This window comes from Hydra vulgaris, chromosome 14 (genome assembly GCF_038396675.1).
Source record: "Hydra vulgaris chromosome 14, alternate assembly HydraT2T_AEP".
Classification (NCBI taxonomy): domain Eukaryota; kingdom Metazoa; phylum Cnidaria; class Hydrozoa; order Anthoathecata; family Hydridae; genus Hydra; species Hydra vulgaris.
This window is the reverse complement of record NC_088933.1, coordinates 28,762,501-28,790,230: the sequence shown is the minus strand read 5'-3', so window position 1 is coordinate 28,790,230 and position 27,730 is coordinate 28,762,501. Positions and strand designations below refer to the sequence as shown.

Genomic DNA, 27,730 nt, shown 5'->3' with positions numbered 1-27,730 from the left:
ATATATATCGAACATCGCATTATCGATAAATTTGTAAAAATTTTAATAAAAATCACAATATTTTTCATTTTTGAAATGTTTCGTAGTCTTACTACATTTTCAAAAGATTTAATTTTCAATTAAAACTCTGGTAAATAAATTTAAAAACTGAAGACAATACAGAGAAAAATTAACGGACAAATAAACTTTTAGATTTAGAAAAATAATCAATATAAAAGATTTAGGCCTTTATCGCGACGATGGTTTAATAGTAATGCGTAGAAAATCTGGTCCACATTTCGACAAAATTAGAAAAGATATTATAAAAATTTTTAAAAATATTGGCTTTCAAATCGAAATAAACATAAATTTAAAAATTGTGAATTTTCTTGATGTAACATTTAACCTCTCTGAAAATTCATATAAGCCTTTCAAAAAACCAAACGATGAACTATTATATATTAACATTAACTCTAACCATCCACTCCAAGTTCTAAAACAAATCATGATTTCAATTAATAACAGACTAAACCAAAACTCCTAAAATGAAAATGTATTCAATTCCTCTAAGCGAATATTTGAAGATGGCCTAAAAAAAAGTAGTTTTGAAAATTTTGAACTAAAATTTAACCCTGAAAAAAAGAATACAAAACTACGAAATAGAACTAGAAATGTAATTTGGTTCAACCCCCCATATAGCAAAAATGTTTCTACTAACATACGAAAAGTGTTTTTAAATATGGTCGATAAGCATTTCCCGCGATCTAATAAATTACATAAAATTTTAAATCGAAATACAAATAAAGTTAGCTACAGTTGCACAAAAAATATGGAAAGAATTATAAAAGGTCACAATTAGGCTTATTTAAAAAAAAAAGAAATCCTAAATGAAAAAACTACAGAAAATTGTAATTGTAAACAAAAAATCAATTGTTTAATGAGTGGAAGTTGTTTATCAAAAAAGGTGGTATATAAATGTGTTGTTTCCTCTAAGAATATACCTGATAAACAATATATTGGCATAACAGAGGGTGAATGGAAAAAACGTTTTGCCAATCATAAGCAATCTTTCAAGAATAAAAAGTATTTAAAAGACATCATGCTGTCAAAATATATATGGGAATTAAAAGAAAAAAATATTGATGATTTTATACTAAATTGGTCTATCCTAAAAACAGCGCCTGCATATAACAATATTTCCAAAAAATGCATACTATGCCAACAAGAAAAATTTGAAATAATTACACATGCAAATCAAGAATGCTTATTAAACAAAAGATTGGAATTAATTTCTAAATGTAGGCACGAAAATAAATTTGTCCAAAAAAACTATAAAAATTAATGAGTTCAAATAATATTTACATTAACTACCCTTTTTAAAAAAACATTTAAAAAAATAGCATAAGTAATCATTTCTAAAGAATTCTATTTATAATAGTGTCAGCAAATTCCACAAATGTGTGAAAATTTACAGTAGTTAAGACATTTGCAACTTCCTGTAATTTAATTTTTGGTATAAATTGAAGTTTTAATAATTTGATCATTCATTTCTGATGAATCTTTGTTGATGAAACACAGTGTCAAATAGAAAAAATTTTTGTTAAGTGATTTATACTAATATAATATAATATATATATATATATATATATGTATATATATATTTTTTTATTTCTTTATATATAAATAAATACTTCTTGCATATGCAGTTTTATTTGAATTAGTTATAAAGTAAGCCATAATAACTGACTTGTTTATGATATCAAAACATTTAAATGTTCTTCTACTAAGTTGTGTAATTAGCTGTTATTATTTTTTTTGTAATTATGTTCAACATTAGAAAGCTCATTGAAAAATTATATGAAAGTTAAGAGTTATAAGAAACAGAAAGTTAATGAGCGGGAAGTTTGGGTTGACTTTAGTGACCTTGGAAAAAAGTCTGTGGTGCAAGGAAAGAAGTTAGGCATATATAATCGTTGAGCAACCAGTCCTAATGTGACAAGAATATTCCATACAAAGAAGAATAATAGAAATATAAAGATAGAGGTCGAAATCAGGAGTAAGAAAATAGTAAGCATGATGAAGAGAGGGAACTTTAGCAGATGCTAACTTCGCAATAGTTTGTATATAAGGTTTCGATGAGAAGTCAGTATGAAAAGATAACCCTAGAAGATGTAAAGTATAAGACTCAGAAAGAGATGGAGAGTTGTAATAGGGTTTTAGAGATGCTCGTGTGACTCCATATATAAATATTTATATATATATATATATACATATATATATATATATATATATATATATATATATATATATATATATATATATATATATATATATATATACATATATATTTATCTCTATATATATATATATACATTTATATATATATATATATATATATATATATATATATATATATATATATATATATATATATATTTATTTATCTATATATATATATATATATATATATATGAGATCATTTTTGATTATTGAAATGTTGCCAAACAGATCAAAATATTGCATCAATACATCTTCACTGTCTTAAAAAAGCATGCAAATGTTCTTTGCAGACAAAAATAATAGTTCGATTATAAACACAGAGTTAACGGAGGGGAGTAATACGTAGCAAACCTGGAAGATTAATTATCTGCAGTAATGCACCAAAGTACTGCAGTAATGCACTAAATTTATTTTATTTTTCTAATTTACATATAATTTGATGTGTTTTTTTTTTTTCTTATTTAAATGTTAAAATTTATCTGAAATGTATTTTAAATTAACAAAAAGAAGTATTTGCAAAGTTTCAAACTGTTATATGAAGAAAATTATATGTTATATAATATACGCGAATATGAGAAATCCTAATTTGTTTAAGTTAAAACAATATTTAAATATATTCCTCGAATAATTAAAAATCTCAATTCCACCTCAAGATTTTTAATATATGGTACAATTATACTATTGGTTATCTAAGAGTCGGGTTTGACCTCTGATACTTAAAAGAGGTTTGCGCTATTTCAAATTATATTTAAACCGTTAATAAGCAAAACTATATATAAACTTTTACGAGAGGGTGCCAAATAGGCCGATTAAAAAGTTCTTAATCTCAACATTCGAAACTCTGGGCCAGAAAACTTTCCTAGCGCCTTCCCTGTGATTTGAATATATTACTTAATAAAAGGTTTGAATATAACATTACATTTTTGTATATACAGTAGAATCTCGCGAAGCTCTCGGTATGTATAAAGAGTTCAAGGGGAACTGAGAGTCTGTTCGAATTACTAAAAGTCAGATTTATCTAGGGTCCGAGTTAACGAGATTAAACAGTATATCTAATATGTGTTGTATGCACGGGTGTGTAAAAAAAAACAATAAAACTGACAGTGATATTAGTTTACAGCTGCTCAATGTTTATTTTATTCTAAATAATGCTTTTATGCTTATGTTTGTGGCTATGAAAATAGCCGTTTTTCTTTTTTCTTCCTTCGCAGAGTTTTAATTGGTCCATATATTTTATGACTACAATGATAATGCCTGTGGAGCAATATATTTATATTGACAAATCAATACTCCTTTCTCGGCAGAATTGTCTAAGTAACTTTCTTACTAAATTTTCTTTTTTTTACGCATGGTTTAAGGTAAATATTCTTTGGGTTAGTTTTTTGATAATAGGACTTGAGAGTACTTTTTAATCGCATTGTTGGATAAGGAATCGATTGATAAACAGTTTTGAGTTTGTAAAACTCCATATGGATTGATTCTCCACCTTGTTCTCATAAAAGCCGAATCCCGGCCCCCATTTTTCCAAAAACGGAATAGCATGATGTTCTAACATATGCAACTAAGGTGTAACCAAAGCCTCGGGTCAATTCGCACGATAAAACTGCATTAAGTTTTTTATATTTTTTTCTAAAAAAATTTGAAAAAGCATTTGAAAAAAATTAATAAGTTTACTTAAAAATGAGCGTTGAAAACATTTTATTTAATGAAACTTACTTAAAAGAACTAAATCTTCTTGTGTAACAACACTTTTTGAAAAAAATATTTTATAGCACTGGGCAAATTTATCAAATAATTGTTTATATTTGTCGCTAATTTCTACTGCTAACAGGTGAACTTTTGTTCCTGAATATCCTTCTTCGTTAACAAGCTTCGGGATACAGTTGCATAGTTGAAGTGTTGAAGATTAATATAGCAAATAGATCTAAATAGCAAATTTAATTTTAAAGTCTTGTTTATAAACAGTTAAATATCTATTAAAAGTTTATTATTAAAATGATGAGGTACTTTGTTAAGGAGCCGCCTATAACACTGATCAACAAATAAAATTTTATTGTGCAAATCTTGTTAACTAGGTGGTTTTTTAAAACAAATTAAATATGCTGATTTCAAATATGCAAACCATTTTTCACTATCACGTCAAGTTGTTAAGATATTTGGGTTCAAATCTTTAGTATTTAAGGTAAAGTCCCTAATATTGTCGAAAAAAAAGTTATTCAAAAGTATGTCAACCTGGGTCTCAAAAGAAGCGTATTTTTATAGAGATTTTAAAAATGGTATTTGTTTGTAATAAAAATAAGTATTTTTTGTATAATTGCTGAGAAATATTTTGTTAAAATTTTTTTAAAAGTCTTTAGCATTTTTTCACATAAATTTTTTTGTCAATAAATTTTAAGTAAAAATATTTATCTTTTCTAAAATCTCTATGAATATACGCTTATTTTGAGACCCAGGTTTACATACTTTTGAATAACTTTTTTTTGACAATATTAGGGACTTTACCTTAAATACTAAAGATTTGAACCCTAATATCTTTACAACTTGACGTGATGGTGAAAAATGGTTTGCATATTTGAAATCAGCATATTTAATTTGTTTTAAAAAACCACCTAGTTAACAAGATATGCACAATAAAATTTTATTTGTTGATCAGTGTAAATGTAGGAGATATCACCCGGTTTGTTGCCCCCTCCTCCCTTAATCATAAAATGGGGCAGGTGAGGTAAGTTAACGAAGGCTTCTTAGCCTTGGTTAACTTACCTAGGACAAAAACAAATTGTGATATAAAAATTATAAACTTAAATGAGGGAATGAGTAGGAGGAACTCATCAACCTCGGATGTTAATCTTAAAATCTCTTTAATGATGATGTTAGAATAAAAATACATGTTTTTTTTATTTAAGCATACCTAAGATTAGATTTGTTTTTTTTTTTAATACCTGATAGACTAACGCATAAAAATAACTGTAAAATAGGTTATCTTCAAAAGAGCATCTTGTTAAAAACATTTGCCTAATTATCAAATTATAAGAACATAATAATTAAAGATTTATTTTTAACTTTTTTCAATTAAATATATAACTTGTTGTGACTCTAATAAATTGTATTACTACAAGTATAGAAAATAACTTATGAAAGATAAATAAATGTTTGTGAAAATTACTTTATAATATCATTACTTTTAGGATTTTATGCACATGGTTTCCTACAAAACTTTTTCCGTGATACGCTTGACTTTGTACTTTCAGCTTTTGCAGTATAGTGTCGATCACTTTTGTGCATGGACTCTGATCCATGCACAAAAATGATCGACAAGTAGGGATAACATTAAATGCATGACAGCAAAAGTTATATAATTATATATTTCCATAATAACAAGACTGATCTCTGTAAAAAAGGATTGAAATTTAAATCACCAACTTATGTGAATATTGATTTGCAAACTGCAAACACTTAAACCCAAAGTGTGCATATGAAAAAATTCCTTGATCACAAAATTGCAAACAAGCATCTTAAAATACATTCACCCTTGTTGATGTTTAAACATTCTACAATTAGTTTCCAGCATATCAATGTTTACAAAACCGTTTCGTGTTTCATAGATCAACTAGGTCCGTTTTGTGTTTCATAGATCAACCGTTTTGTGCTTCATAGATCATCTTGGAACCAGTTTCATAGATCATCTAAGTCATAATTAAAAAAAACCGGAAAATTGTTTGGGGAAAATATTCGGAATACTTTCCCTCTCATTTTCCTCTTAACTTTGCATACATTTCTAAATTTTTTGCAAATTTTTCTTAATTTTTGTATGAGTGTTGCATAAAAAAGACAAAAATTCAAACATATTACAATAATACATCTTTTAAAATGTGTGTATGGAAAACCGTTTGGATATCCAGAGAAAAAAAGTTCTTAAAAATATCAGGAATTCCGGAAATATCCGGAAAAAGATAATGCCTGACCAGTTTACACCTATAAAACTTTATTCTATTTGCAAACACAAATTGCCTTTTACAAAAACTTCTTTAACTACCAAGTTAATAAAAACATAATACAAAATTATTAAAATCAATATTCTTAAATCTTTTTTTCTTTTTCACTGTTAAGTGAAATTATCAGAATTGTTAACTGCTTCAAGGTTAAGAATTTCAGCTTGAAGATTTAACAGCTGTTTTTGTTTTGATGTAAAAAACTGGAAATTCTTCTGAAAAATTTGTGTTGCTTTTTAATGTTTCTGCAGCAATTAAAATATCCAACTGACGCACTTCTTCTTCAAACAAATTAAAAAATTCAAATAAATACCAAGAGCCATGTGGAGACTAGGTAAAGATACCTAAAAAAGTATATCAAAGGAACATAACAAAAAATATACTATTATCTACAATGTTAATATAACAAATAAAAACAACATTACTTGATCAAGAGGTATTTTCAAAATTGGTTCTTCAATAACATTATTAAAATTCTTAACATTTTTCTTTAAAACTCCGTTTTCTTTAGATCTTTCATAATCAGAAAATAGATCTCCCAAGGTACGATCTTTTATTTCAGGATTTTCATGTTTACCACATTTCATTTCACTTTCTGTTGCAAAACAGAAAAGACAACGATGCCTCCCTTAATATAAAAATGATAAGAAATTCGTATGTATACATATATACACATACACGTATATATATATATATATATATATATATATATATATATATATATATATATATATATATATATATATATATGTATATGCATATATATATGTGTGTGTGTATATATATACATATATATATATATATATATATATATATATATATATATATATATATATATATATATAAATATATGCATATATATGTGTGTGTGTGTGTGTGTGTGTGTGTATGTGTGTGTGTGTGTATATATATATATATATATATATATATATATATATATATATATATATATATATATATATATATATATATATATATATATATATATATATATTTATTTATTTATTGATAAATGTTGTATATTGCTGGAAATACAACTCTTGTCAGTTTAAGAGTGATCAATATCTTTTTGAAAAAAATAGATCAAATAATATTATTAAAATATTTTAAGTGAGAAAATACAACTTTATAATGGAACTTGAAGTTTCATGCCATTCGGCAATCATCAGCCATATTATTCAAATATAAAATAAAAACCGTTATATAAAATACAAATTTAGCGTTGCAACGGCATCTGACGTCAAGTGTACGTGATCCGATATTTGCTAATCGCCGGAATCAAAGTTAGAAAGTAAAAATTTTTTCCTATGCCTACAAGCAGAAACCAATTCACTTTTTTTCTTAAGTAGTAAACCACTATCAAAATTCATAATAAAATATTTTTCGCTGATGCAAAGGTTACACTTTTTTGTAGATGGATTATAAGATTGGCATCTTTTAATTATGTTCCACTTAATTATAGGCATGTTACCTGTGTCTTTGTGTTTCCAGATTTCTTTGGAAAGTTCTGTATCATTTTTATACCTGGTTGCATTAAATGATTTAAGGTGGTTTGCAAATCTGAGCTTGAATGCGTTTTCACTGATACCGATGTAAGATTTTTCCGTAAGACTGGGATTAGGTGATGATAAAGTGGCTTTATATACAACGTTTTTTGATAGACATTCGTTATTTAACGGGCGTGCAGTTTTCTTAATGCAGTTGCAATTTATATCATTAGTGGTGAGTTTGTTGCGCAAAATTTGTTTGTTGTGTGAATTAATAATAGATCGAATATTTGGCATGCAGCTGTAACTAACTTTGATTATGTTTCTGTTGAAAATTTTGTGAAGCTTATGATGTAATGGAAAATGTAAGTAAATTAAGTTTAAAAAAAGGTGTCCGATTTTTGTTACCACATTTTTACTAAAAGGAGGATTAAACCATATTATATTTCTTTTTCGTTTATTAGTATTAGAAGGGTTTAGATTTGAATGATATCGGAGATTGGTGTGAAATCCAGACTTTTCTAATACGTCTTTATAAATAGGAGCAGACAATAGGAAGATTTTTTCGTTTGAAGAATTGGAAGATAATCTATGTTCAATTGAGGTTGGTAATTGTTTTAAAATGCTTGGTGGATGGTTAGAACTAGCATGGATATAATTTAGCGTACTATCAGGTTTATGGTAAGGTTGAAAAGGTTAACAACTTTCATATTATATTTCATATAAGGTTAACAACTTTCATATTAGATTGAATGGAAATACAGAGGTTGTATTGTTTAAATATTTGAGTAAAATGCTTCTTAATTTTTTCCATTTTTGGACCGCTTGCGTTTTTAAACACGGCTAGGCCATCGTCTCTATATAATCCAAAATCAGATTTTTTATAAAATTGCGAAATCCGGAAGAGAAGAAAAATACCAACTAACTCACACACTTCTGCTCCATCAAATGTACCCATAGTTACATCAAACAAACCACTCGATTTCTTAATCTAAACTTGATCATTGGTAAATAATAAAGACTTACGCGCGTGGAGAATTTAAGATTTATGATCAGCATCAATGGAAACGTATTGTTCTGCAAAGTTTATAGAGTCGATAAGTAGCTTTTCATTAATAGAAGGGTAAAAGTCAACGATGTCGAAAATAAGGAATTCATAAAAATGTTTGTCATTGATGTTTTTGAACCAATTTATTATATTTTGTATACTATTCCACTGATTTAATTGCAAAAATTTCTTAGGTTGGTAATAATATCCGATAAAATATACTTACTTATTCTTCCAACTTCATTCTTAGCTGGGTTAATTAGACGAACAGTAGGATTATTTAAAAAATTAGATTTATGGTCTTTTAATACAATGAAACAATTGGAAGAAATGTTTATATTGATTTTTTTAAAAACGTCATGATTCTTTAGAATAATAGATAATTTAGAATAATTTAGAATAATAGATAATTTTAAGAATAGACAAGAAGACTCATTTTTTAATTCTTCAAAATTTATTTCTGAGTCACGAGCAATGACAACGCTTTCCTTAATGTCAGCAATCCTTGAAAACAACCACACTTTTTCATAATCACCAGCTTGGTGAACCGGGCGACTATTAAGCCTTTATTTATTTTTCTTGATTTAGTAAAATTTAGACCTTTACTGAGTTTTTCTGCCTGTTGGCAACAGTAGCATTTCTCGCAATGAGGTTTTCAGTTCATATTCAAAAGAAGTGCTGTCGATGCCATTCTTTTAATAACATTGTTTATGGTATCGTAACATTTCTGGAAAATGTTAGATGGATGAACATTCTCTATCTCTTCTGAGAGCATGACATGATAAACCTTTTCAATTTTATTTTTTTGATATGCTCCAATAGGGTACTTTTTTTCACAACCAAATTTCCTCAGACCCTGCAAAGAAGAGCCAAGTTCTTACTGTGAGTCTCCATCTAAGAAGAAGAAAACTTTTAAACAGATGTTTCAAACCATTATTTTTATTACAATTAGTTAAACACATAGTGTTTATATGCGCAGAGTAAATAAGCAAAGTAAATTATTAATAAACTTTAGGAGAATGCCATAGCCATAATGTTGCTTTAAAAATTTACATTAAACCATCGTTAATGGTTGAATGTAAAATTTGAACAAGAAAAAAAATTGAGTGCTAAGGTATCTTATACGTAATGAGAAGATAAAAGATTCTTCTATTTGAAAAAATAAAAAATTTTAAACTATAACGCTCAAAAAAAAAAAGAAAAAAGCCTTTTAAATTTATGAGAACAAATCAAAAAATTTTTTTTTCAAGTAAGTTTGCACCAATCAAAAAAATATATTTTCTCTTTATTAGACTTACTTTCTAACAAAATTAAGTTAACAAAACACTACAAAGAACTCGATCAACTAGTTATCTTTGTAGACAATAATACAAAACGCCACGAGTTTTGAAAAATTGGTAATTGATTAAAAATTAATTTTGTAGCGAAGAACCGTGGTCATGTTAAAATAATGAATTCCATTAAAAAATTTTTATAACCCAACAGCGCTTGCGTACAAAAAATTGTCGCTTTTTAGGTGAGTTTAAACGACCGTGCCAAGTAGACATCATTATATTATTAGTTAACATAAAGTCTTTAAATTTTTAACATTATTATACATACTTTATTATTATTATTGTTACTGTTATGAAAACTATTATTGTTATTATTGTTATTATTGTTATTAATGTTATTACTATTGTTGTTATTATTAATATAATTAAAGTAAAATTTTACAATAGCAGTTTAACTTCTAAAAGCCAATTTTCTAACTACAAACAGCTATAGTACACCATCACCAAAGTGAATGAGTCAATTTGTCATAAGTTTTTTTAAGCTCGTTGACCAAATTAGTAGCAACTATTAAAGCAGGCAAAGCATTCCATGTAGACACTACTCAATTTTTGAAGAAATTGTATCTTTGAATGCTTTTGGTAACTTCTCGTTCAATGCTTAGCTCTACTAAGACTACCTGCAGTACCTTCACATGTGAAAGTAGTCGTACGTCTTCAATTTTGATGCCAGTTGACTTTGTTGAAGCTTTCATAAATTTTATAAAAATGAATTAGATCACCTCTTAGTCTACGTTCAGCTAATGACCTGAGAACAAGATTTGTCAGACGTAGTTTGTAGTTCATGCTGCGCAAATCCGGAACAAGTTAAATTGGCCTACGCTGAACTGATTCTAACTTTTAAATGTCCTTTTGTAAGAAATGGCTAATGGTGCACAATACTCTAATATTGACCGCACATACGCTTTATAAAGCTTGATGAACAGACTTGGATTCCATATTTTAAAAGTTTTTTGAGTATACCATGAGCAGAGTTTACTTCAAAAGTAGCTTGACCAATCTGTTATGACCATTTGAGTTTATTATTAACTAGAATACCTAAGTTTTTTTTGACAGATACAACTTCAAGAGAAATGCGACTATCTTTTGCGTCTAACATTGTCAGGAGGATGTCAAATTCTGAGGAACCACCGTGAAACTTTAGACCTTTGCATTTATTTATACTGAATTCCATGCGCCAAAGTCTTGACCAATCACCTAAAATATCAATGTCCTCCTAAACTCACGCAAAATCCTTAACTGAATTTATTTTTGTAACCAATTGGCTATGATTGGCAAAAAAACTTGCAAAAACTTTTAACTAGTTATGGCTTATCATTAACAAATAGTTGAGGTCCTATGACCGATCCTTGAGGAACACCACTCAGTCCAATCATCTATTTAGAGAAGGAATTGCCAAAAAACAACACGTTGTTTTCTACAGTCAAAACAGTTCTAAAGCCAATCAAGAATTTTATTGCAAAAACGATAGCCAGCCAACTTGAGATATAGCAAAACAGGCGATACAAGATCAAAAGCTTAAGCAAAGTCCAGCAAAATAAACAATGCTGCAAAATCATTGCTTAAAGGTTCAATAATTATATCCTGCACTTCAAGAAGATTTTTAATGCACGACGTACATCTGACAAGACCATGTTGATGCAAAGATAACAAATTTTACTAGGTTTTTAATCTTGACATCAAGCATTCTTCTTTCCATTATTTTTCCAACTGTAGAGGTGATGGAAATAGGCCTGTAGTTTCCAGGATCATTAAGATGTCCTTTTTTAATTATAGGTGTTATATTAGCAAGTTTTCACCCAGATGGCATTAGGCCAGAATCAAAGGACATGATAAATATTAGAGAAGGAGGCACACTGAACTCTTTAGAGCAAGTTCTGAGCATTCGAGGATGAATTCTATCAATGCCGGCGGCTTTTGAAATGTCAAGTGTAGATAAATGTTTTTCGATATTATAACAATCAAACAAAGAGCTTGAAACCGGAAAATAAACAGCATCAGTTGTTCGAGGAAAAAAAAAGGGATTTTGAGTGAGTTAATGGTGATGAAAACGATTTATAAAATTGATAATTTAGACAGTCTGCTATAGACTTTTTATGAAATAAATGTGTTCTGTTGTCGTCAAAGAGAGATCAAATGTCACTTTTACAAGACTTTTGGCATTTTTACATACGAGTTGAATTTTGCGGGCAAGACTTACAAGGAAAGAGTTTTTCACTCTCAAACTTTAATACCGTATCAACCACAAAATTTTTGACCAGACGATTTTGTTTATAGTACAAGACTTGAACACTGTGTTTAAATTTACTAGAAGCACAACGTAACTTCATAAATAGTCAAAAGTTTTCTTATGCAGCTTTAATAGAAAAATAAAATCATTTTGAATCACTTTTCTTCAAACTAAACGATACATTAAACTTAGGAAAGTGCTGTTTGATCATAAAAATGTATGCGTCTTTAAATAATTCAAAGCTTTGGTCAGCTGATTTATTCAAAAAAAAGTTTGGCCATTCGATTGCTTTTAGGCCCTCATTCATTGCATTATAGTCACCTTTGCTATAGATATAAGTTACTTTGCGTAGTCTGGAAGTTTTAGTCTAATATTTAAGTCTGTAATTCCGTAGTAGCGAATTGTAAAAACATTTTTTCAGAGAACATCCAAGTTGAGGACCGATTGTTACATTATAAACACCATCAGTGTCATCTGAGAGCACTAGGTAAAGCGAATTATATTATGATAAAAGTTGGTTCAGTAAAAACTGTGATAGAAAACAATCATTGATAGTAACTAAAACAAGTTGACTAGACTGTTTTCCACTTTTAAATTGGCCACCCAAATCACTCCACCGTATATCACTATCATTAAAATCACCAACAAGTTGAACACTTGGAGATTTCCCACAATCAATCAGAGCTTTCACACATTTAATTGAAATATTAATTTGTATATTAGACTCATTTCAAGTAAACGGATGACGATAAATACATCCAAATAACAAAAAATCATTTCCAATTGAAATTGGATACCATATTTGCTCAACTATTTGTTCATGACTAAACTCGCATTCAAATAAAAGTATACATTTTCTAACATGTATGGCCACGCCACCTTCACGAATTGCCCTATTTCAAAGGTACTCAATGTAATTTTCTAGATGTAGAAAATTGTTAAAGATGTAGAAGTGAACCACGTTTCTGTAATTGCATTGATGCATTTCTAGCTTTTAAATCATCCCACTTATTTTCTAAAGACGTTGGATTAAATAAAGTCATTTGAGTTCAGATAAAAATTAGACGATAGATTAAGAGGACTATAAGCATTTTTATTTGGTGTTTCATTCTTTTCGTTCAATCCATAGAGCTGAGCCAGATTGCACAGACCAGAAACCTTTTTTTCCATCTCTAAGTTCCCAATTAAGTTCCCTCACTTGATAACCTTTAAGTGAGTTTGGAAGAGCGTTATTTCTAATTCTACATATTCACATTCTACATTCAGCATAAAGTTCAGTTAGAGCCATCTTATTATTCACGGTTTGGTCTGGTGTGACATAAACTTTTGTGAAACAAGAACTACTTTTTCATTCTCTTGCGTTATCCAAAGCAAATTGACATTTTTTATAATCCTATCGAATTCACCACAACGGGGGACGCAAACATACATCTTTTAATTGATTGGTGATCCCATTAGAAATATGAGTAGAAAGAGATATATTCTTCTTTTTAGGTTTGCTTTTAACTTTTACATCATCGCGAGGCACTTTTAAAATAGTCAAAACGTCATTAATCTTTTTACTAACCTCCTCAAAGTTAAATGACACAGTATGACCACTTTTGAATAAATTATTTTAAATTCTCTTTTTCTCGTTGTTTTCTTTAGCAACTTTAGCAAATAAAGCAGCATTATTTTCTGTAAAAGTAGAGTCATTCACTTTGTTAAACAAATCTGACCAAACATCAAAACAGTATTTATTATTTTGATAATTGATGCTTCCATTCTCATTTGTTTAAAGACAATTAAGTTCCTTTTTTTGAATTTTCTTTTCTTCTTCAAAAATCCAACTCTTGTAGAAGAGGTGATGGTAATATTCCGCATCAGATACGCAATGCTATGTTCAGATCAAAAAGACTACCTTGACCAATTTCAAGCCATTTTACTACTAAAAAGCAAATATTTCTGTTAAGAAGGTTAACACCCTTGATACTAGTAAATTAAATCAGGATGTAAACCTTTTTTTTTACTAATGTAAGTTACGGTAATAAACAAGGACTTGTAAACGCGGAATCAAACAAAAGGTTATTGTGTTTTTTCTCCTGAATAAATATATATATATAAATATATATATATATATATATATATATATATATATATATTATATATATATATATATATTATATATATATATATATATATATATATATATATATATATATATATATATATATATATATATATATATATATATATATTAATATATATATATATATATATATATATATATATTAATATATATATATATATATATATATACATATATATATATATATATATACATATATATATATATATATATATATATATATATACATATATACCTATATGTATATATATATCGGTTCAGACGCTAATAATGTAATTATTACAGCAGTGAACGAAAATTCCAAATTTGTAATGATGAAATTAAAAAGAGCTATAGTTGCTTGTCTTCTAAAATCCTCTGACAATAAACCGAGTCTAGTTTCAGTTCAAAGTATGCTCAAAAAACTTAACTATAATGTTGCTTTTAAAGTTATTGCGCATTTCACAAAAAAAAGTAACAATACCACCAGTTTAACTAGAATAGCAGCTGAACCAAATAAATTGATCACCATTGTGTTTGACTCGAATGAGCACCGTAATGATCTCTTATCTAATGCAAAGCAACTTACCTTAATAGACAAATTAAAATCTGTCTACATTCATCCAGATCGTACACCACTCGAACAAGAAACATTCAACATCTTAAACAAAAAGCCTGCTACAGAAAATGCAGAATTATTGACAAAAGATTTACTTGACAAACCCCTTTGATTTGTCATCTGCAGCGAAAAAATCAAATGCATTGACACATCCAAAACAGTCAACATCAATCGTAGAGAGAGGAACCCATTTCTCATTGCCGGTGACTTTAATTTTTTAGAGATTACTTGGACTTCCAATTCAGTCTTTTCCTTTAGTAAAATTGATCTCAGTTCCTCATTTTTCTCTATTTTTCAAGATTGTCATCTTCACCAAATCGTCACTGTCCCTACTTTCAAACCTGCTAATCGCCCTATGACACTCTTGATCTCATCATATGTGACTCTCCATATCATGCTAGCGAAATCAACATTGGTCCTCCACTCAGTTTGTCTGATCATTATCATTGCTCTATAACCTGGATTACAAACTGGCTGCCAGCTTAAAGTTATCACATTTCAACAGCTCTAAATTTATATACAAGCTTGGTGACTACAAAAAAATCAACAAAGAATTCAATAAGGTTGACTGGTCATCTATTTTTAAAGACTTAAACGTATAACAATGTTACCAACTTTGGCTCAACAAATATAATGAATGTTGTCTTCAATTCATCCCTCGTATGCTGAACAAACCATCCCCAAAAAACAATCATGGATGACAAAAGAACTATTATCTCTTATTCGTCTCAAAATATTGCTCTGGGCTCGTAACATCAGTTCAAAATGGAAAATTGCATCCCTGATTGGTGAAAATAGAGAAACTGGAAAGTTTGTTAAAAAGTTAAGTCTTTCTTCTCTGAAATCCTTCGAAATTGCTCTTGCCAATGATAAGCGTAACCCTAAAAGTCTGTTTTCATACATAAATAAATATAAACGCTCTGAAATAAATCAGATCTTATCTATGCGAATCGCCAGTTCCAGTGAGATCATTAGCTCTGACAAAATTACAGTAACCAACTCACTTAACAATCAATTTCAATCAGTTTTCAGCATAGAGCCATCCAATGACAATCTTCCCCGTTTTGATTGAAGAACTAACACAATCCTCAAAGCATATCTTTCAATACTTTGGTCACTCTAATGGAACTCTCAGCACTAGATATGTCTAAATCACTTGGTGTAGATAATGCCAGTCCTCACGTTTTACGCTTTTATTCTACCTCAATGTCTTCTCCACTTACTCTCATCTTTCAAAAGTCATTTGACAATGGTGAAATCTCAAGCTTATGATCCAAAGCAAATGTAACACTTTTATTTCAAAAGGGCTCCAGAATCGACCCATCAAATTACAGACCAATATCTTTCACCTCGATACCGTGTAAAATAATGGAGAAATTAGTTAAAAAGGCAATCATGCAGCATCTGCAATCAAACAACCTTTTATCAAATAGACAACTTGGATTTTTAGAGAAAAAAACCTGCATTACAAATCTCCTTGAAACAATGGACTTCTTGACTGGAAATATAGCCAGAAAGCTACCAGTTGACGTCGTATTTCTGGATTTTGCTAAAGCTTTTGACAAAGTCCCACATCAACGAATGCTATGGAAATTCAAAATGTATGGAATTGAAGGCAATCTTCTCAATTGGATAAAAGCTTTTCTACTCAACAGGTCTTAAAGAGTCATCCTTGGCGACACTCAATCGAATTGGTTACCTATGACAAGTGGAGTTCCGCAATGATTAGTCTTGGGTCCAACTTTATTTGTCATTTTCGTCAATGATCTGCCGGATGGAATAAGCAAAGAAAACAGTTGTAAAATCTACGCTGATGACACTAAAATCCTAAGTATTGTCAACTCACTTGCTGTTCAACTTCAACTCCAATCAGATATTGACAAAACTGTTCATTGGACTAAATCTTGGCTCATGGAGCTAAACGCAAAGAAAAGCAAGGTCATGCACGTTGGCCAAAACAAGCGTGACTTTGAAATTCAAACTACCAATGATCTTAAAGTAGAAACCCAACCCATCATTGCCTCTTGTATAGCAAATTAAATGCAAGGCATCCTAAAAAACACTTTCCAATCTCGTAAAGCTTATTTATGGAAACAACTCTATTCCACCTACATCCGTTCTATACTTAAGTTTACAATTTTAGCTTGGAACCCTCATTTGGTAAAGGATGAACAAACTATTGAATTAATACAACGCGGAGCCACAAAAATACCAGACAAACTGAAAAAGATAGACTACATATCTTCTCTTGTTGAACGTCGTAAACAAGGTGACCTAATTCAAAAATATAAAATTATTAATAACATCGACATAGTCAACTGGCACTTTTCCCTCATCACAATTCCACCAAGAGCAAATCACAGAGAAAGACTACACCGTGAAAAGTACCGCAATTATTTTGAAGTTTCCACTTTTTTAACAATCGCCTTGCCAAACGGATGGAGAATGTTACCAGATAAAGTAATCAGTTTTCCAACTGCCTACAGTTTTAAAGCAAGACTCGATAAGCTTTATTGTTACTACAGGTCGCAGCTTTCCTTAGTGAAAGTTGAAATTTGAGCTTCACAAAAACTAACTGTAATTTGACAATCTATGATTTGTATTTTGTCAATTATTTTTACTTTTGTTGTAACAAATATACATTACTAATACTACTGTATCTATATTAATGTATATATATATATATATATATATATATATATATATATATATATATATATATATATATATATATATATATACATATATATATATATATATATATATATATATATATATATATATATATATATATATATATATATATATATATAAATATATATATATATATATATATATATATATAAATATATGCATATATACTTATAATATATATAAATATAGATATTTAGTTTAATAATAATATATTTATATATATATATATATATATATATATATAAATTTATTTACATTATTAAAAATTTATATATACATATATATATATATATATATATATATATATATATATTATATATATATATATATATATATATATATATATATATATAAATTTATTTACATTATTAAAAATTTATATATACATATATATATATATATATATATATATATATATATATATAAATATATATATATATATATATATATATAAATATACATATATATATATATATATATATATATATATATATATATATATATATATATTATATATATATAAACTAGTAAAAAACACTTATCTAACTTTTATCTTCTACTTTATGTTTCACCATTGCTAGATCATCAGGAAGAGGAATATATATATATATATATACATATATATATACGTATATATTATTATTATTATATATACAGATATTTTCATAGAAATGTATGGATATACATATTTCATAGAAATGTATGCATATACATATACATAGAAATGTATGCATATACATATGTACATATATATATATATATATACATATATATATATATATATATATATATATATATATATATATATATATATATATATATATATATATATATATATCTTCTATATATATAAAGGGCAATGTGTGTGTGTGTGTTTGTTCTCTATAGAAATCCAAACCGCCGGACCGATCTCAATGAAATTTGGCATGGGGGTAGTCCTCGAGGGGGAGAAGGTTTTAGCTGGGTTTTGACCCTGTACCCCGTCCCCCGGGGTCAAGGGGGCTAAAAAATGAGCCTCCTGACCCCGGGGTCAGGGAGGCCGATTTTTTAAGCCGATTTTTGGGCCGATTTTTGTGTACAGATATCAGGTAAGCCAGTTTAAATATTGGCCCGGGCAACGCCGGGTAACTCCAGCTATATATATAAAGGGCAATGTGTGTTTGTGTGTGTGTTTGTTTGTTCTCTAATGAAATCCTAACCGCCGGACCGATCTCGATGAAATTTGGCATGGGGGTAGTCCTCGAGGAGGAGAAGGTTCTTAGCGGGGTTTTGACCCCGTACCCCAACCCCCGGGGTCAGGGGGCCCAAAAATAGGCCCCCCTAACCCCAGGGTCAGGGGGCCCATTTTTGTGTAGAGATATCAGGTAAGCCAGTTTAAATATTGGCCCGGGCAACGCCGGGTAACTCATGCTAGTATATATATATATATTGACTACTGCAAAAAACACATACTGAAACTTCGTAGTCTCTTTGTAATAAGATAACTAATTAAACTAAATAATTCTCAACTTGGAGGTAATCTACTGTTTTAGGGTAGTAGCGCTCCTTCCTAAAATTAAGTAATATCAATGGATGATCCAATCGTTTTGCTATCAAACTGGCCTAGTCTAGGCCAGGGAAATCATACAACATCAACAAGACAGCACCATGACTGGTTTAAATCTCTAGCAACATCAATTAAGTTGTTACAGGAACAGCATATTACAATGTCAAATCGAGTAAGGTTTTGGAAGACTCTGATCAGAAAAAAGCAGACAATATACCAATTTACGACTAAAACAGATGACCTGGAGAAGGAAGTCTTCCCGACAAGAAAATTTAACGTGGGCCATATATGGCAGTTGCATGTTAACCATATATTTCCCATTCTCCTTTATGGGATGGCGCTGATGCGTCCCATATGTGGCTTTAATGTTTATAGCACTAAAACCACACTAAATAAGAACAAATGCCACGCTTAATTTGTGCGCAAAAGTTTAAATGGCTCACGCGTGGGAAGCATTTGCTAGCCATATCATTACCACACTTCTTTATGGGATGGCTTTAGTGCGGGCCATATGTGGGTTTAATGCTTATAGCACTAAAACCACACTAAATAAGAACGAAAGCCACACTTCATTTGTGCGCAAAGGTTCATCTGGCTCACGTGTGGGAAGTATATATTAGCCATATATTTACCACTCCTCATTATGGAATGGCGTTGGAGTGGCCCACGTGTGGCAATAATACTTATATCGCTCAAAACCACTTTCAGAACGAAAGTACACTAACTTTTTACATGAAATCTGATATATATATATATATATATATATATATATATATATATATATATATATATATATATATATACATATATATATATATATATATATATATATATATATATATATTTATATATATATATATATATATATATATATATATATATATATATATATATATATATATATATATATATATATATGAAAAATAATATGCTTCTTGCTTTTTGTTATAAATTTATTTACAAACATTCTATTTATTTACCATAACTTTTTATTAAATTTATTTATTCATTCTTCTCTCGATGCATACGTCTACCACCACGATCTGCTGAGTTATGCAGTGAAGCGGTGATGGCTTCATTGACATCTTTGTCTGTAGCATTTTTGCAATGCCTTCGAACAGCAACTAAAATCAGTTTATTATTATTTATTATTTCGATTATACAAAAAATTAATTAATTTATTAAGGGTTAATGTCAACTTTATCAATAAGTACTTGTACTTGACAAACGGTTAACTCTAACGGAATAGCTACTTTGCTTACTTGCAATAAACTTTACAAAAGCCTCAATTGAATATTTGTTTGAGCGTTTCCCAGAACGACAACAACTCATCTGTAACTCATCAGTCATGAAAACATTCAAAATGTTTCGTACCATATCAGATATATACTTTCCACCTGCTGTTCCTAGCCAGTTAACCTACATTCAGAAAAAGAAAGTAAACAATTTAAAAGTACACAAAGGTGTATAAACACATACATAAATATATATAAGTGATTACTAAAAAATAAAATTTATATATGAATTCAAATTATATAAAAAATTGTATTATATAAAAAAAGGTTAAATATTCGAATTTTTAATTTTTCAATGGATGCAACCGGAGTTTTTATTAAAAAGTTTTTCAATAATATTTAAGTAAAACTTGCAAAAAGTGAGGCCATTTCTTCATCCTGGCATTGCAACAAAACAGCATCTAACTCTTCTATGCTGCTTGATTTCGTAAATAAACTTTCTTCAGTATGACCAATTGGCATACGCTCTATCAAATGTTTAATCTCTTTTGTCGCAGACGTTACAGATTTTACTAAATCTAATCAAATTGAACTGTTATAAGTATTTAAAAGATAGACAAGTTAATATATGTACTTTAAAAGATTTTTCACCTTTAAGTAAATTTTCAATGGAGGACAATCGGTATTCAATTGACTGTGTGATTGGTGTAAAGGTGTTAGTGGAATTTTTGGTGTATGGGATTGGCAAGAACTCCTGATATAACTCAACAAAATATATTTAAAATATATTATTAGTATATCAACAGAAACAATTTAAAAAAAAATTCTAGTTTAATTACATTTATGCATATTTAAATTTAATGATCTTCAATTATAATTATTCTACTTAACAGCAAACTTATAATTACTAAAATAAAATTTACAAAAATCTTACTGAAGGTAAATTTATTTCATCAGGATCATTTAGTAATGACACAAAGCTTTGACTAGATTTTCCTTGGTGTTGCATCTCTCGAAAAACATTCTAATCATATATCAAATTTAAATGTCTAATAATAACATTAACAAATTTTAACTTATAGTATTGCTATCAAGCAACATGTTTAATACTTACAGCATGATGTGGTATTGGCAGTAATGGTTGGCTACCTGGTGTTGATGTCTAAAATATTTTATGCTAATTATTAAAATCTAGTACAACTTTATCTAATTTAAGAAAATAAAAATTTGTTGATTGTAATCAACAAGAGTAAGCCATGTTTAAATAAATAATTTCGTTTCCACATTTAAAATAATTATTTAACATTTTTTTCATTAACGTAAGCAAGTTAATGAAAAAAACTTGTTTTTAATAAAGTCACTTTATAAGCTTACAGAAATGACAGCCTGCTGAAGAGATGTAGGCATGTTGAAATCAGAATCATCTTCACTAGACATATTGCCATGAATTTGAGAAGCAAATAATGAAGGGGATAATCGTTTTGATGTTGTTTTCCTACGACATGAATTACCTTCATATTCTGAAGCAAGATCACTTGTTTCTTCAGATATTTTTAACTTTTTTAATGCTCTTTCCTCACAGTCTGTAACAAAGTAGTCAAAGTAGTACAAAGTAACAAAAATGTGAGTTGATTGTGCATTAAAGTAATATTAATAAACCAGGTATAACTTAAACGCACACACACACACAAACACACACATATGTGTGTGTTTACCTGCAGTAGATAAAATTCGTATTTTGTATCTTTCCCAATCTTTATTGGGAATCTGTCTCTTCCGGCGCATTCCTTTTAATGAAGTCATGCTACATTTTGGCCACATACACTCGCTATTTCCATTAAGCCATTCCTTTGGAACATACTCCACAGTATTGTCGTTAAGGAAATGAACAATATAAAACATATCTTTACACTGTAAAAAATATAAATAATATAAACTATTTGTGCATATTATAAAAAAACTCTAGGAATTAGGAAAGATAATTTAAGTAAATATCGTTTTGGGCTGGCACAATATTTACAGGGTATTTGCCACCCTGATGAAACTATGTTTACAATAGAATTACCATAATTCAATAAAAAAAAATTTGCATAAGTAATAGTAGTAAAATAACTATATAAATTCCCAATACTTGCTAGGACTATAGCAATATAAATTAACAATATCAAGTAAATAAAAAATAGGTAAAACAACTCATACTTTTCTATATATAATTATTTCATAAAAAATATCTTTATTACATAGATATAAAATTCATAAGAATGCCGATAAAAAAATAACACTAAAAAACTCATAAAAAAATTAAACATCTTTTACGCAACTGATATAAATTGGTTATACAACTAATTATGTAACAAACTGTTTTTTAAAATTAAATACAAAATTTAAAAACTAGATAAAAGTCATTTTTTAAGATTTAAATTGAAGACTATAGTGCTAAAAGTACAAATGTCTTCAATTGTTAAACAGTTCAAAATTTGATGCTGTTCACAAACTAATAGTTTATATAAATAATTCTGGTATTTTGATCAATAACTAAACAATTTATTAGAAGCAAATGGAATAATGTAAAATATACTATTCTCACAAGGAATACACACACATTTGTTAATTATTGAAACAGTGCATACATTACTATTAGAGTGTTTATACAAACCTATATGCATAAATGAAGAAGGATACGGATTGGAATACACGTCTTCATATAAAGTCATTACATTTCCATTACACACAACATCGGTAACAAACGAAGTAACACATACTATTCCAGAAGAGGTGAGATATATATTGTCTGGTGAATGTGTAGATAAGTAAAATAAGTTATTGCAAGATGGCGATAATGTTCTGAAAATTGAATTTCTAATTACATTATTGATGCACTGTTTGAGGCAATTGGTGTTGGAATTAATGGTCTTTTTAATATGCCTTAATTTATTCTCAAAAGGAAATGATGACCAAAAGTCAAGTGGACCAAGGTTTTTTACAAACTCATCTAAATGTAAAAGACAATAAATGTTATACACTAAATTACCTTTACCATAATGATCTGCAAACGTAGTAACAAATTTATTAAAACACCAGGAAATGTTATCCATAATTGGTAAAAAATCTGATCCAAGCATATTGAATGCTGCATAATGGAGAAGCATAGTATGAGCATAAACACTGGGATGCAGAAAAGATCTCATGACTAATGGTGCCAAATAAATAAAAAAAGTTCTAAATTCAGTTGCTTTCCATCGGTCCATCTTAACCAATGGTCTCACTTTTCTGTGTTTAAATTCTTTAGGCATGTGTTTCCCATTTTCAACGATCTTATTTGATAAAGCAACTCAATTAGACGGTGGTATGCGAAATGAACCTTTGTACTTACATGTTGAAGAAACCCATAAAAACAAAAGTTTTCTGAACACACCTTCACATAACAGATGCATGCACTTAGCTGGCACACAAGTAACAGGAGGTACAATACTACCAATTGCCGTCATTTCCTTTTGGTGATCTTTTTCTTGAAAATTCAAAAACTGTTGATCAGTTCGAGCAGGAGCATCATGATTATCAAAAACAACCTTTCCATTAATATAGCTACCAGTTTGTCTGCAATACTCACACCCATTGTAACCATTAAAATACTTTATACCCTTTATAAATGCTCTTGCCGGAGCATCACTTACAATACAAAAAGCTCTAATAAGATACCTCTGTCCTGAAACTACAATTGGGTATTTTAAATTGTTCAAGTTTTCTACAATCCCTGAAAAATATTTATTCAGGTCATTCGGTTTATTTGTGCCAAAATAAAGAGATACAATGAAAGGCTCAAGGCAAGTACTTTCATTAACTTTTGCTAAAATAGGCCAAAATGATTTAGAGCAGGATTTGAATAAAGGCATCCCATCGATATTAAATGTTAACGTGATAAGTGTAGAATGAAAATGAGTAGCTTCAGCGCAAAGTAAATTATATCGATCTGAACTTATCCTAAAGCTTTGCAAACCAGATTCTATATACCTAATAAGTTCAGTTTCTAGGCCAAAGTGAACAAATTCTCCACTACCCATCTTTGAGATATTCAAATGGGTCGAAGAACATTTTAAAAGTGTTTCACATGATTTAGGTAACTCCGGATGTTTTGTTATAAGAATTTTTAACCCGACAAGAAAGGTATATGTGGCCCACATATACCTTTCTTGTCGGGTTAGAACAAAAAATCTAAACTCTTTAACAACCAAATTTAACCCTTTAAATAAACAACCACAATCCACATTTGCACATATTCAGTAAAAGAAAAAAGTGAGGAAGAGTTAGTCATGATCACTAAAATAAGGCAGGAGTTGGATGAAAGCAAGCGTATTGAAAATAAAATTGTAATAAGAAACATTGAACCATCTCAGTGATCTTAGGTTGAAATAAAGGATAAAGATGATCAGTTAGTAGGATAAGTTTTATCTGTACTACAAGTAAGTGAAGAAAAAACGCCAGAATCGTTTAGATTAAAGTCTGGGACAAAAAGAAAGACAACAAAAATGACCTTAGTTGAACTGAAAAGTAAAGAATTAGTCAATTTTGCACTAGTAAATGCACGCAAACTGAGAGATAACGAAAAATTCAAAGGTATTTATGTTAACCCTGACAAAACTAGTGTTCAGCGAGCAATTGAGAAGAGACAGCGAGAAACAGGAGATGAGCTTAATGCAAACTTGAAACATCAGGATAGCATGGGTAGGCGTTGCGATGTTAACAATTAACATTCCCAAACAGGACTGATCAGGTTTGCAAGATTGATCAATTTGATCGTAATGAAACTTCAGTTTTTGGCGACTTGAGTGCTTTGAAGAAATACAAAGCAATTGGCTAGGATGGCATGAGTCTTTATGTTCTAATTGAGTGGGCCACTGGTTTAGCTTGGCCTATTTCTTTTCTGATAGTTTAACCATTTGAAACAGATACAATACCTAGTAATTGAAAAGAAGCGAATGTGATACCAATATATAAAGAAAAAGGTAAATAAAACGACCCATCTGAATATAGACCAATATCTTTAACAGCCATAATATGTAAAATCATGGTAGATTATTGAAAAAACATATGATGAGTCACCTGATTCAGCACAAGTTAATCACTAAGCATCAACATGGCTTCGTAAGACAAAAATCCTGAGTTACAAATTTATTAGAGACAATAGACATTACATCAGAGGCACTGAACTGTGGCCTTTACGCAATCATAATCTATCTGGATTTTGCTAAAGTCTTTGATAAAGTCTGTCATGAAGCGTTAGTTGTCAAATTAGAGGCCTATGGTTTAAAAGGTAAACGACTGAAAGGGCAAAAAACGTTTCTTATGGACAGAAAACAAAGAGTTCTTGTTGACGAAAACTACTCTAAGTGGATGAAAGTTCAGAGTGGTGTGCCACAAGGATCTGTTCTAGGTCGTCAACTGTTTATAATGTACATAAATGACATTCCAAATGTTGTCAAATGTTCACTCAAGCTCTTTGCTGATGACAGCAAACTAATAAATATAATAAAAATCAATTTGAAATTGAACAGCTGCAGACAGATTGTTAAAAACTAGCGATCTAAAATGGTCAGCTCAATCAAAACATGAAAAAATTATGAAGTCCGACTAGCCCTAACTCCAAATCTACTAATTCTTTTAAAAATGGTTACAATGCCTACAAGAAAACAATATGAAGCTTATATACAGCTCAGCTGTCTTTGTTGATTATATTCATTTGATCAGCTCCGCTGTATGCCACAGCTCAGTCTTATTATTATTAATATTATAAGAACTGTAATCCACTTAACAAAATTTAACCTATACATATAATAACATGTAGCATGTCATGTCAGTGTTGGCATAAAACTTTAATTTATTTTTCCAAATTTTCTAAAAAAGAACAAAAATACTTAATAGCATCACAGATGTTTCAAAGTAGTAATAACCATTTTTATGGAAATAGCATTAGTATAACTTTTTGCATGAAAAATAATCAGGCCTCATCCATACATCTATTTTCCTTCTAAAAATTAAAAGACAAGCTTCATAAAAACAAAACTGCTAAAAAAAAGAAAGATAAAAGAAAAACTAAAACAATCAAAATGTAAACGGTTTAAAAAATTAAAAGGAGTGATCCTTTCTACTTTATATCTTATAAAAATGTATTATATAAATTGCTAAACTGTTTTCTTTACTTACTTCAATTATAATATGATCTTAACAATAGTTATTTATTTTAACATGATTCTTTATGTAATATTTCTAAACTTATAAATAAAAACTAAATTCCAAAAGGTAAAAAGTTTTAACTCACTTGAGTGATCTTTCTCCAATGATCGTGTACATTCTGAAAACGCGCTCTTTTAAAGCCTAGTAACTAATTAAAACTAATTTAAAAATGAAAGCGAGACGACGTTAAACGTTGAACGTTAACTGCTGCAATTATATTTAAGAAGATATATATATATATATATATATATATATATATATATATATATATATATATATATATATATATATATATATATACATATGCTTCTTATATATTATATACATATACAACCTATTAACATATCTTCATCATAAAATTTTTGTTTTCGTTTATTGTCACACAGTTATATAAAAAAAGAGTCTATTATTTAAAAAAACAAACAGAAAAGTACTTTAAATCAATAAAACCCGCAGTTTTATGATTAAACTTACCTCAAGCAATTTGATGCAACTAACCTCATAAGCATCATAATTGTTTTAATTTAGTTGAGATAATAGTTTTTTGAAGTTACACAGTTTTTGCAATTTTTATCTTTTGAGTTATTAGTGTTTTCTCTACTTAGTGATATTTGATATTATTTTTATTTTGGTTTTGTTTTTCTTTTATTTTAAGACTTCATTTTTTTATTCTTCAGTTTTATCAGTTGTATAAACGAATTTCTGTTAAGTTTATTCCAGATATAGTCAAACCAATAACTTGCAAGAAACGCAAAAAATGGTAGAAAAACAATCTTTACAATCATTACATTTCTTTATACAAGCATCTTGACTTATGCTTACAAAGTTTCGCAATGAACTTTGCAATTTTGCAAGATCTATTTGATTATTAAAATATTGTCATATTAAAATAATGGAATAAAACATAACACTTTTTATTGCGCATCTTTAGTTGATTCATTTTTCTTGTGCTTT

The 27,730-nt window shown here is 28.8% G+C and overlaps 2 protein-coding genes across 3 annotated transcripts; both read right to left on the bottom strand.

The window, feature by feature from the left end:
- Positions 1-20,293: 20,293 nt before the first annotated feature.
- Positions 20,294-22,490, bottom strand: LOC136090508 (uncharacterized). Of its 2 annotated transcripts, none has more exons than XM_065817218.1 (7): positions 22,261-22,490; positions 21,920-22,128; positions 21,660-21,707; positions 21,480-21,569; positions 21,197-21,308; positions 20,573-21,123; positions 20,294-20,434 (listed from the first exon to the last, which is right to left on the bottom strand). In XM_065817218.1, the coding sequence occupies exons 1-6, from the start codon at positions 22,445-22,447 to the stop codon at positions 20,945-20,947; spliced, it is 825 nt and encodes a 274-aa protein (XP_065673290.1). In that variant the 5' UTR covers positions 22,448-22,490; the 3' UTR covers positions 20,294-20,434; positions 20,573-20,944. The 2 variants fall into 2 exon arrangements, with proteins under 2 accessions (XP_065673290.1, XP_065673291.1); XM_065817219.1 differs by having other exon boundaries at positions 21,197-21,299.
- A 1,387-nt stretch (positions 22,491-23,877) lies between these two features.
- Positions 23,878-24,726, bottom strand: LOC136091028 (uncharacterized). The gene has a single exon (XM_065818012.1). The coding sequence runs from the start codon at positions 24,724-24,726 to the stop codon at positions 23,878-23,880; it is 849 nt and encodes a 282-aa protein (XP_065674084.1).
- Between the last annotated feature and the right edge of the window lie 3,004 nt (positions 24,727-27,730).